At 42.1% G+C, this 13,524-nt stretch overlaps 1 protein-coding gene across 4 annotated transcripts in view; it reads right to left on the reverse strand.

Moving 5' to 3' along the window:
• Positions 1 to 13,524, reverse strand: part of LOC113831991 (KH domain-containing, RNA-binding, signal transduction-associated protein 3) — a 579,685-nt gene that overhangs the window by 85,591 nt on the left and 480,570 nt on the right. For all 4 annotated transcript variants that reach the window (XM_035449678.1, XM_035449677.1, XM_035449676.1 and 1 more), the window contains one exon: positions 8,098 to 8,216. In XM_035449678.1, the coding sequence (XP_035305569.1) occupies positions 8,098 to 8,216 (119 nt within the window). The remainder of the gene's footprint in view (positions 1 to 8,097; positions 8,217 to 13,524) is intronic.

The following is a 13,524-nucleotide window of genomic DNA, read 5'->3' on the forward strand; positions in this document are numbered from 1 at the left end:
GAAACTAAACCAACAACTTCCGGGGGTAAGCTACCAGAGAGTTGGATCTGCAATTGCCTGCAATATGGTACAAGGAGAAAGAAAGGAAAGAAGCCTGTCAACATTTAGAGAGGAAGTTTACCTACAACACAGAACAGACGAGTTTCATGTTCTCTGATCTCAGGACCCTCACCCAAGAGATCCTGTGAAAATAGCAACCATCTTCCATTCTCAACACTCAATGCCACCAATTTTTTATTAGAATTTATTAAACCACAAGGAGTACAGTGAGCATGTTAGAATACCAAGAGATATTTAAAAACAGTCATCAAATTACTAAAATTAAAAGTAAGAATTTCCCATCTTTTGGGGGTCAAATTCTGAAGGCTCCATTAAGCCATAGTTGGTTGAAACCAACATTAGTAATTTTAAAAAAAAATCTAAAAATGAGCCATTCATAAGTTTTCAGTAACTTTTTCAAGACAGGGTTTCTCTGTGGCTTTTGGAGCCTATCCTGGCACTCGCTCTGGAGACCAGGCTGGCCTCGAACTCACAGAGATCCTCCTGCCTCTGCTTCCCAAGTGCTGGGTTTAAAGGCGTGCGCCACCAACGCCCGGCCTATGTTTTCAGTAACTTTACAACAGTATATTATTATAATCACTCAATTTTATTATTGTTGCTAATCTTTGACTGTGCCTAATCTATGAGCTAAACTTCCCCATAGGCATCTGCATGCATCTGCATAGGATAATAATCATCTATACAAACTGAGCTTTCTGTGATCTCAGCCTCCAGAAGAACAGCTCGTCTTGTATCTGCCAAGCACGAGGAAGGCGACTGTGTAGACAGGCAACCAGACATGAAGACATAACTCAGTAGCTCAACAATGCATGCCCCTCAACACCAGAGTGCATGTGCCATGCTTCCTGAAACAGAACCCCACATCTACTAAGACAGTTCAAAAGTCACTCAAAAGAGTATGCAGTCCCACTAGTTTAAGTAAATCCCACACCCTCTTCCTTAACCAACTGTTTCATATCTTCTACTCAAATCTGCATATTTGTTGAAATAATCTTCCTGACCAAATGCTTGGCTTTTTCTTTCACACCCTCTCATATTCGTTGTTCGTCAAGGTTCGTCAAGGTTCGTCAAGGTACCTTTCCCGGTACACATACATAAACAAGCAAACATTTCTCTGATGACACTTATGTTTGAGTCCCATACAGCCAACAAGACCCAGCCTGACAGCAATCCCTGCATGCTCCGGAAAAGGAATTGGACTACACCTCCCCGACTGCACTGGATTTGACTCACTCCGTTTCGACTGACACTCCAACCAGAACCTCGAGTAACGACTTCAATCTTGAAGTTGAGGATTTCAACGTAGATCTTCAATCAAACAAATCTCATCTAACATGGACTAGACTTAACTCATTAGAGACTTTCCCTGTACTGGCAATTTTTTTTTCCACAGGGCCCCCACATGACTACCATCGTCCCATTTCAGCAGGAAGTAACCTAGAAGATGCTACGCCCCCGTTCCCCATTATTGTGTATTAGGGTAGAGTAAGCCTAGTTAAGAATGACCTTATTGTTTAGAGTTGGGATTGGAAGGTGTTCAAGTTAGACACTTTTTCCACATGACTTTAAGACTTAGCTAGAATAGACATAGGATGTACCATAGCAGATTATTGTATCTTCTTGTATTTCACCCTTATGATTGTTAGTTTTGGATATTTTACACTATTAAGTTTTAATCCTCTCTTAGACTAAAAGGGGAATTGCAGGGAGTCACCCTAGCCCCGCCCAATAGTCCTGGGGCAGGTACCAGGTGGACCCGGGGACTCGCCCAGAAGGGCGTGGTGAAGGAAAGCCGAGGTGACATAAGGGAGCTTCTTAAGGGGCTGCACGTGGGGACCCTGGCCCCTTTTGTTCTGGCCGCGCTGGCTGGGTTCTATAACCTAGCTCTGGCCTGTGTTTTACCTTGGTGTCTTCTGGAATAAAGAGACCTTAATCCTGCATCTGACCTACATAGCATGAACTGGCAAATGTCAACATGTCTTACTTGTGGCTCTGACACAGTTGACCTCTGCCAAGAGATGACCTCCACAAAGCAGCATTTGTTCAATGTGTCAAAATGACTCTCCTGTCCTTCTAAACCCAAGTGTATTCTTAGCATTAACTCCTCACCTGTGTTTCCCACTCAACTGAATCTGAGACCAATAACTGAGTCACTGTCGTTTTCCCATAACAAATCTAGCTCAGAAAAGGTCCTCAAATGCCAGACATAAGATCAGTCGACAGGAGAAAACAATTCAGTAAGTTTAAGGCTCTTTACTCACTAGAATTCCACACACAACAGTTCTCTCTTGCTGCAGAAACTCAAAGTCTACATCCAGCAGCAACTCTACAAGAAACTGTACTGTCTCTATAGCTATTCCCAAGGGACAGTCCTCCACTGTCCTCCAGCTGACAGTTAACTGACACTAGCACAAGGGCTTCTATAGCTCATACACTCATTCATACAAAGCTGCTTGAAGGTGGTGGCTAGGTGACACTGATGGGAGACATCCAGCCTGCCCAGACACTGTAAACAAATGCACTGAGCTCCAGTCTGTTGTTTACAAAAATTACATGTCTTCCTATCTCAAAGTTGACACTGAGAAGGAATATTTGAAATTCTGAGACACTATATTCATGTATTACTCTACACTAGAACTCATATAAAACACTCTATACAAGAACTCATACAAAACAAAGTATCAATTTCAGGGTAGTTATCATGTACCCAAATATTATTAAAAGGAGTTGCTATGTCTGCCATAAACTGTCCAAGTCTGAAGAAAAATATCACAGTCAACTATTGTGAGCCTTGAAGAGTGACAGAAAACAAGCCCAGAAAGAGTTAGAATAGAAGTTCTGCCAAGATCTTGGCGGCCTGTAACCATATACTCTGGCATTAGATGCAAAGTCAAGCTAAAGAAAGAGTTCAACTCTTATTAATAGTTTACAGTCTGAATATAATCTATAATTAGCTAACAACAAGGCATCAGTGTCCTTCAGAGAAGTATAACAGAACTGAGCCTTGCAAGAATGACCATTTATAAACACCAGGATACAATAAAAAATTACTCAACATGAAAGACAACACAACTCTTCATCAAGAGTGCTAGCCTAATATAATGAGATAACCAAGACTTAAGAACTAAATGACCAAGAATTCGGAGCAATCTGCTTGAACTGCACTCATCGGCATAAAGGAAGGGAACACCTGTGGGACTGGAGACCTGAGTGTGATCCCCAGAAGCTGAGGAAAGCTGGAGACAGCAGCATCCATCTGCAATCCTCAGAGATGGGGAGCAGAGACAGAATAATCTCCAGCAGCTCATGGGCCAGCAAGCTGGAGTAAGCAGCTGGTACTAGGCTTCCCAAACAAGATCAAAGGCCAGCACCCACACCCAAGGGAGTTCTCTGAACTCCACACACACCTCTGTGCACACACACATTCATCAAGAGCCCCCATCTTACACACACACACACACACACACACACACCAGAAAAACACGCAAGTAATACTTGGAGTAAATGGGGTAAACAAAACAAATCAGAAAAAAAAGTGTACACACACACACACACACACACACACACACACACACACTTACTGTAGCTAACAAAAACATTCACCTGATGAAGTTAATAGCAAAATGAATACAACAGAGAAAAAATACAACAATGAAAATCATCTAATTTGAAGAACAGGAAAAATCTAAACAACCATCAAACAAACATATAGCTAACAAAAGCAAGCAGAATGCTACAAATTACTAAGAATGTCAGAGGCACTGAACACTAGTGAGAGAAAAGTTACCAGAAATACTTGAAGGAACAATATTTAAAATACCATGAAATGGACAAGCCCCATAAAATGGCTTTTCCAGAAAAACTGAATTAGAAAATATAACTAGTGTCACAACAGTTATGGAAATCATCACCAAGCACCAGGACTAGGCACCTTCATGAGTGAACTCTATCCAAATTTTAGAGAGAAACAGCAAAAAAGAACACTTCTCACTCATTTTATAGCAGTAACACAAAACCGGTAACAAGATCACACAAAAACATTAAGTGCAATTTGTAGGACATTATCATTGGAGAACATAAATGATTCTGAATCGAGCAGTATGCAAATGAATATCTTTATCAAGTAGCCTTCAACAAAGGATTAATTCAGAGCACTCACAACTAATATTTAGCCTATAAACAGGGTAAGCAATACCAAGTATTCATCTCAACAGAGGCAAGAAAACACTCAACCAAATTTGCAATCAATGGTGGATCAAAGTTCTCAGAAAAGATGAAAGGGAAGGAAGCAGCTCCTAGCTCCTACCTGGAAGACAGACTTAGGAGAAGCTGGGAGCAGATGCAGGTCAGGATTTAAACCATGCACACAAACGCTCGGGGATGGGGGCACCAAAAGTACTACCTAGATCTGCATTGCCCAGAGAATTGCATCAGTTTGAATTTTCAGCATTAACTTAAAAGTGTCACAGATAATTTGTTTTCAAGACAAACCAAAATCAACACATCAATAAATTGGCACTTGTTTTGTTTTTCAAGACAGGGTTTCTCTGTATAGCCCCAGCTGTCTAGGAATTCTGCCTGCTTCTGCCTCCCAAGTGCTGTGATTAAAAAAGGTGTGTGCCGCCACCGCCACCACCACCACCGGGCACACTGGCACTTCTAAACACTAGGAAAGAGTGTGTTAAGTACAAACCCATCTGTTTTTTGCTAGCAAGCTTTAATCAGACAAAATCCTGATGTTTTCAGGAATGTCAACCACCTTCAGGATTAAGACTGAAAGTTCAGTTAGCAGAAGACAGAGCACTGGCCACAGCAGGCGTGCGTCTCTGACCAAGGGCTTCTCAAAAGTGATAGCATCCTTACTTTTTAACTTAACAACTAATTTGTACTTATGGAATCACAGCCATTAGGCCAGCAGTTCTCAACCTGTGGGTAGCCTCCCCTTTGGGGTGAACAACCCTTTCACAGGGGTTGCCTTAGACCATGGCAAAACACAGATACTTACATTATGATTGATAACAGCAACAAAATTAGTTTTGAAGTAGCAACAAGAATAACTTTGTGGCTGGAGGTCACCACAACACAAGGAACGGTATTAAAGGGTTGCAGCATTAAGAAGGCTGAGAATCACTCACTGCATTAGACTCTATATTTTGACCAATCAGAAGTCTAAGTAAAAGCATATAGACTACTTTGCATTTGAAAAGGCTATGGTTTTTCTTTAAAGACTGTCTAAATCTGCTTATTAAATAACCTTCCCGAGTTATAAGAAGGGAGCACAACACTTGTGACAAAATTGGGTAACAGATGCAGCCAAGGAGAATTCAACAGGAATGTCTGACTTCTTCCTGATTACACCCAAACATTAGGGGCAGGCTTGTGTAAGAGATGGCGGACGGATGGGAGAAGCAACTCCATGAAACTTAAAGTATCATTCATTTGTTCTTAATAAAGAACACCAATGAAATAATGATGAGAGATAAAATAGAACCATACATTTTTCTTCTTTGGGGGAAGCAGAGGGCTCCTACTCCCCCCACCTGTGGTCAGTATTGTAACAGAAGTATAAGAGGTTTGAAAGTTGTAAAGGAAGAAGTCGCATATGTAGATACTATGATTATGTAACCAGGAATCCTAGCAGACCTATCAAACAACATAATAAACTAGTAAGTTAACAAAAAAAAAAAAGGAGATAATAAGGATAACAAACGCTGTACTTGAAACTTAGAAGATCAATAGTTGGAAACATCCAATTTCTGATAGTGAGTTATCATGAGTACCAGATAGACATTGTACTAGGAAGGTAAGCAATGCTGTTGAGAAGAATCTGAAATGTCTACATAAACAGACAGCCCTATCACACTCAGACACAGAAGAGTAAAAGCTGGGAAGAGGGCACAGTCTCCAGAGCCATCAGCAGACACAACACAAATGTAGCCAGAACACAGAGGTCATTGTGTAGAAATCCACGAGTGAATCATAAATTTATATGGGATTGTAAAAGATCCAGAATATGTAAGTAATCCAGAAAAAGGACAAAGCTGGAGCAATTTAAATTCACATCTCTTCATAAAAAGCTACAGTAAAGCAGACTGTGGCCCTGGCACGGGGATCCATCAATACATCAATGGAACAGAACACAGCACTCAGAAATAAAACTCACCTCCAAGGCCACGTGATCTCCATCAAAGGTACTAAATCCACCCATAGACAGAAAGCATCAGATCCCAATGAGGAAAGCAAAGACTCTCATAGGGGAAAAACAAGCTCTACTTTTGCCTTGTTCTATCTTCTGTTGCTATGACAAAATCCCTGAACAGAGGTAACTTTCAATGAATGAAAGTTTATTGGCTAACAGTTCTGTAAGCTGAGGCATCCAAAAGCAGAGCACCAGAATTTGCAATTGTGGATGTGTGTGGTAATTATTGATCCTTCACACACACCCCTTCCCTATCCACCCATCTTTGTGTCTCCCACCCAAAGCCCCCCAACCCCACTATTTTTAACCCTGAAGACCAATTCATGGTCTCCACAGATTCTTGGTTGTGTGGTTTTCCATTGGTCAACTTTACCATTTAAGGGCCTTCCTGCTACTGCACAGCATGGATGCCACCATTACATGGAGAGAATAAGCAGAGTAGTTCGGGCCTTTCTTCCTCCTTCCTTCTTTTTCTTTTATTTTAGTGTATGTGTGAGTCAGGTGTCCATGGGTATCTGGACAGAGAGTAATGTCTGTTGTCTTCCTCAGTTACTTTCCCCTTAGTTTTGAGACAGGCTCTCTTAGGGAAACCACAGCTCATTATTTGGGCTAGAGTGGCTGGCTTCCTGCACCCACTCTTAGTTACAAAGTATGTTGCTAGGGCCAGTCTTTACATAGGAGCTGAACTCAGGCCCATGCCTGAGCAACAAACACATTACCTACTGGGTCATCTCTCTACCTATATTTATAAGCTACTAATGTCATCCAAGTGGCCCCACCTTCATGAACTATCCAATCCTAGCACCTCCCAAAGGTACCACCTCCAAATATGATTGACAGTTAAGTCTAGGGTTAAGGTTCCAACAAAGGGATTGCTGAAGGACTTGGCAAACCCAAAGCAAACCTCTAAGTTACACAATTTACAAAACTCATTTGAGATGCAACACCACCCTTAATATAAAAGCTAAAATGATAATAAAAGACTTGTACCTAGGCCCTGTAAACAGCTCCTACCAGTCAGTCATCAAAACACATGCAGCCAAGATATAAATGGGTCAAACATGTGTCCTTCATAACAGCAGACACAAACAAACAGAGTGCTTGTCATCAGAACACAAGAAGAGACAGAACAACAGAATAATTGGTAACAACAAAACCCTGATAGTGCCCCATATTGCAGATGTGGCACAGGCAGGCACAATCCAAATGCTTCACCTATGGATACCTCACATTGTGCAACCACTTTGGGGGTGGGGGTTGGGGGGGGAACTAGAATTCTTTGAGAAACTGAACAAAGCTCCATTTCAATACTGGGCATTTGGCCAGATAAATGACTTACAAGCAAACACTCCTGCAATGTAATGTATAACATCAAACTGAAAACTGTCTAAACTAGCTCCAGTACAGTAGGTAAGGATTATTGCTCTGCAATACAAAGAAATGAACAACAGTATAAACAACGGTATTCCTGAACCACATAGAGACACCTGAAAGAAAGTTTGTACCAACAGGTATATAGGCATGCATATGCCTAACACTGCTCTGTGCATTTCACATAAACAATTTTAGTTCTAAGCCACTCAATTTCATATTTCAAATGAGGAGACTGATGAGAAAGACAGGCTGTGCACATGGCTAGTGTGACTTCACAATTAATATGACATGACTTCACAATTTAGTACATGATTTCACAATTTATACAGAAATCAAAGAAAAATATCAGATCACTAAGTTCACTAAAATGTTTTAATTAGATTCAGAAGTGTGTGAAGCTCAAAGAGCCTCTACCTCTGCTCCCTGGGGTTCAGGCTGAGCACAGCCCACAGCTCACATCTCACCTTGGGAAACTGTTTCACAGGAATCAACACTTTCTGTCCCAGCTTCATGTTCTTATTAATCACCACGTCAATATACTTCTCTTCATCCTTGCCTTCTCCTTTTTGAAACTTCTCTATTTCTGTGGAGGCAAAAAGACACCCATGAAGCATGTGACCCAGAACTGCAGGTGTGGAGTCTGGCTAGCTCCACTGTGGAAGGACATCAAATGCAGAGACTGACATAATTTTTTCAAGTAATGACACATCTCCCATTTTACCAATGAACTCTTCACAGGTGACAAAGGCATCAAAGCAGCTCTCAGCTATAAGTGCAGTAAGAACGGACAAACACAAAATTACACAACTAAGCAAAACTTAGTAAAGAAGCCGCCTGGGAGCCCCACCCTGTCCTGTTCTCAGCTCAGGGTTACACAGCACCAATGCCCTAATTACCGCTCTTGCCTGGCATTCTAAAGCTTGTACTGCCAAGAATTGGCTCAAAGACAGGAATCAGAAGAACAAAGGGGGGTGGGAGGCAGGAGAGGGGCTCAAAGGAGGAAAGGGATGGTAGAAAATTATCTAATTATATTTTTAACTCATTTTTTGTAAGTTTTAAAAATTGGCTAAGTTAGTATGGAAAACTTAGATGACACGCTGTCAGCCAGCCCCCCAATTGCATCCCACCTCCTCATATAGCCCTGGCCACTGCACTAAATATACTGTCTTCTGCAGTGAGCATTCCTCCCCATTCCCTGTGAAGCTGGAATGAGCTCATCTTCCTTGGAGGTTCATTCATCTAAGACTCACTGATTCTCCTTCCTAGCTGGATCCTCACAGAGCACATGGAGCCAACTCTATTACTGCAACGGGGAAAAATGGAGGCAGAATCTCTCACAAGTTTCTCTGATGTAAAGCCTACTTCTACAAACATCTCCTGCCCAGCACCTGAGATGTGCAAGTTTCAGAAACTAAAAGCAGCACACATGTTCACTCACTCTGTGTATCGTCTACAACACTTGACTGTATACAAGAGGAGCTTCCACAGCAAGTCCTATGGACTTTCACCCCCAACAACTACAAGACAAGGCTCAGAGAAAGAGAAAGAACTGGGGGTGCGGTGGTGAGTGCACAAAGGGGACGACTGGCATATATTATTTTGCTTGTTATATGGAACTTATATATATATATATATATATATATATATATATCATCTATTATTATCTATCGTTTATTATCTATTATCTATCATCTATCTATTATGTATCCATTATTTATCATCTATTATCTATCATCTATTATCTATCATGTATCTATCATCTATCATGTATCTATTATCTACCATCTATTTATCATCATCAATCTATTGTCTAGCTATCTCTGCCCGGGGAGAATGCAGGTGCAGTGGGTGTCCCCCTCTCACTCCATCTCTAGAACAGGGTCACCGGGTACCTTGCTGGCATTAAAGGTCTGATAGTACCAGAAATCACTGCAACAGGAACTAGAGTGACAGGGAAGAAAATGAGAGAAAGGAAAAGGTCTGGAGATGAGAAATATTCAGGCATTTCCTGTAAATTAACAAGCTGAATAATTTCAGAATCAATGGTGTGACAAATTAATGATTTTTATTCTTCAATAAAAAGCACTGAGTCCTTTGGAGTAACCTAGAGGAAGGGTATGTGGAAACTTATAACCCAAATGAAATGTAATTAGAGGAAACAGTAGAACACATGACGTACAAAAGGATGACATCGTGGGAGTTAAAGGTGTAAGTATAAAAGGGGATGGAGGTAGGAGGAGATGAATGAACCAAAGCTTACTAGTTGGTAAGATAATTTCAAAATGTATGTTTTGAGTAGTAGTTCAAATGGAGGAAGCCTGCAAAAATGGAGGATGCTCCCAGAAGACATGGCTAGTAAACAAAACCTGCAGCACCAGGCACAAGACACCACCTACCCCAGAGCACCGGCTACACCATTTCTCTTGGTTACCCACCATAACCACAAAGTAAGACCCAACAGCTGAAGACACCACACATGCTGGTCAAAGGAATAAAGAAAGCAACTGATAGCCTACAAAGAAACTTCCTCACTCCAGTTAGCTTTCATTAGGCTGCTGGGAGTTAAAAGACATCAGTGGTCTTACCCTGCAATGGACCTTGCAGGCTACGGTACCGACTGGCCAGGGAAAACGTGTCGCTTGTGCAGAAGGAGCATGACTATCATGGAGTAACCATCTGCTTTCTGACTAGTGCTGAGGTCTGCTCAACAGGAGCGAACTTAATGCCTAGGATGGTATTGTAACCCTGAGGGTCTTGGGAGGAAGGCCACACATCTTAGAGCAGAGCCTGCTGTTGTTTCCCAATGGTCATGCTGTCAAACTGCCTTCTAAATATTTATACCCATAGACACAGGCTGCTCTCAGCCTCAGCCAGAAAAGCTTTGCACTGGGCAGCAGTCATTGCAGGGAGATGTCAATGTTCAGAGTGGTGAGAATAAGAACTGTGACATCTTTATGAAATACCATCTCCAACCCTCTATGACTCTTGGGCCATCTCAGAAGAGGAAAGAGAAAGCACATGAGAAACTGGGTGGGAAGAAGTGCTGTGAAATGGAGTCCCCTGGACATGACATGGTGATGGCACTCACGGGCTCACAGCAGATGCACTTACTTGCACAAAAGCACGCCAGCTGAAATTCCAATATGCATGGGGGAAGAACTCAAAAGTCCTCCTTCCAAATGGGAAGAATCATTCTTTGGGAGCATGGCCACTGGGAGGTTGACAAAGCTCCAGTGGATGGCCTACCCCATGTACTTAGGAGTGGCATTAATTTGATTTAGTAGGTTATTTAAAAAATAAGGGGGGGGGTCACAGAGTTGGGAGAGGGACATGTTGGGAACTTGAAGGAACTGGAGGGGGATATGATCATAACTGTATACATGGTTAAAATTCTCAAAGAATAAATTAAGAAAGAAAACAGCAGCAAGTCAAAAGTCAGCTGATTTACTGAGTATAATGCAAGAATTCAGCTTTAATTAGTAAAAGAAAATAAACTCCATCTTTTATTATCTATTCATGTAATAATTAGAAATAATCTTTAACATGAGTCAACAAACTAGGTAAACTAAATTTCCCTTAAAACAATTAGACTTTTCCCATTTTTCATATTTGTGTTGTGTGCATGCTTCTGTATGAGTGTGAGTACACGTGTGGGTCAATGTGAGTGTTTGTGTGTTTGTAAGTGCATGTGGAGGTTATGTTAATACAGGGAATTATCCTTGATAGTTTGCCACCACCGCAGACCTAACCACTGAAGCAAGGAGTCTCAATCAAACCCAGAACTCACTGATCGTCTTGCCAGCCAAGCTGCTCAGGAGATCCCGTCTCTGCCTCTGAGGCTGTAATTAAAGGTGAGCCGCCACATCCAAAAGCTGTTAGCCCCTTTCTGTAGCATTCTGTGCATATTCCATCTGTCTCTGCCTTGCTCTGTGGATTCTCTTTATACATAGTATATCTCAGAACTAAAAAGGCTTTAGATAAATACTAGTTAGTATTCTCTCAATACAGGTAAATGTCAGTCCATTGAAATATTACTGATACTCACTCCACTCCAGCATCTCAGGTGGATGCTAGTCACAATTTTCCATGACAATTTCTAAAAATCACTTAATCAGTAGGAGTCAGAACTGAAAACTCTAGCCCCCCTCCAACATGTATCAACAACAGGCTATTCACATGCTTTTATTGAGGGAAGAATCAACCCAGTGAGTCTTGTGGATTGTGTACGTGTGTGTGTGGGGGGGGGGGTTGTAGATTGTTGTTACAAGCTATAATGGAAAAGCAAATATTAAGGAAGCAACGAGTTCCTGGGTTGAGAGTACACAGAACTTATACTTTTGTATAAACACATTAGCCTGAAACTCTCACAATGCAACTTGGCCTTCCTGGAGGTTCTTTCTTGTTGAGTAGCTGACCTTGAAAATGAGATTCCAGAAAAAAAAAATGGATAAACTTGAGTCATCTGAACAGTTTGACAAAGGGCTACACAAAAGCATGGGGCTGGAGAGATGCCTCAGTGTTTAAGAGCACTTGCTGCTCTTGCAGGGGACCTGGATTGGTTTCCCAACACCCACATGGTGGCTCACACTCATCCATTAAGTCGAGTTCAGAGGGAACCTTCATCCACTTGGGCATCTGTGGGGACCGGCATATACTCAGTGTACTTACATACATACGTGCAGGCAAAACACCCAAACATAAAACAATCTTTTTTTAAAAATTCCAACAAAGGTATAAATAATCAAAGCAATAGAGACCTAAAGAGCTTGGGGGTTAAAATGAAGAGGATTACGGGAGCATGGGCAGGAGAGGGTCAGGTAAGTCTTGGCACAAGCTGAAGGAAGAGAGAGAGAGGACAGGAGACAGAGTAAAGGGAGATGGGGCAATACTATGAGAGAAGTACCACACAGGAGCCATGAACTTGCACAGAGACAGGCAGCCAAACTCAGGCACACCACAGGGAGAATAAAGAAATAAAATGCTCTGATGTCCCATCTCCTCCATACTGCACGCCATATGCTGGTAGCAGAGAGCATATTGCTATAGACATAACAAAGAAGTCTGTCCACACCGCCTCTGAGGGACAGAGTAGCAGGGAAGCTGGAAGTGGCAGACATGTAAGGCCTCTGGCAACCTGAAGCAAGCTGAAAAGCACGTGACAGTCTGTCTAACAAACTCCACGTGGGCTCAGTACACATACAGCCACACAGCAAAGGCAGGGAGAAACAATGAAGGGGTGGGAAGTCGCTTATAGCAACGCCCACCTCATTGGAGACAATGACTCATCACACACAGGACGGTGGATCTCTCTCCATTCTAGAAGTTTCCATTTCTCACATCATTTTACAGAGCAGGATGTCCATGGTTAGGAAGCCAGGCAAAGGCGGGCTGAGGAGGAAGGGAAACAGAATTCCAGTGCACAGACAGGCTCTACCATTGGAGGCCAAACTTCAAAGAACACATACAGGTTTTACCATACTTAAGTATCCCACATCTGAGTGTGCAGTTCAGGCTTTTGAAGCATTTTTCTCACTGCTACAGAACACATGAACTTTTCTTCCTCTGGCAGAGATAACATAGTACACCTGTTCGACAACCATCTCCTGCAGAACCTTTTTTCCACTGCCCCTGGCTACTTTTCACTCTATGAATGCAGGGCTGTGGATAGCTCACATGTGCAAACACACAGAGCAACCTATTGTGATGTGCGTGTGTTATACACTACAATGCCCTCAACGCTCACCCTTGCTGTAGCATGGCATGTCCCTCTTTACTTCACTGGCCTGTTTCTGCCATACCTCAGACCTCAGCATGAAACCCAGCATGCGGGCTCTGCCACATGCCAAAACAGGAACAATGGCTAAGCCAATGGTTCCAGGAAAGTCCCCCAT

This window comes from Cricetulus griseus, chromosome 10, assembly GCF_003668045.3.
Source record: "Cricetulus griseus strain 17A/GY chromosome 10, alternate assembly CriGri-PICRH-1.0, whole genome shotgun sequence".
In the NCBI taxonomy this organism is placed as follows: domain Eukaryota; kingdom Metazoa; phylum Chordata; class Mammalia; order Rodentia; family Cricetidae; genus Cricetulus; species Cricetulus griseus.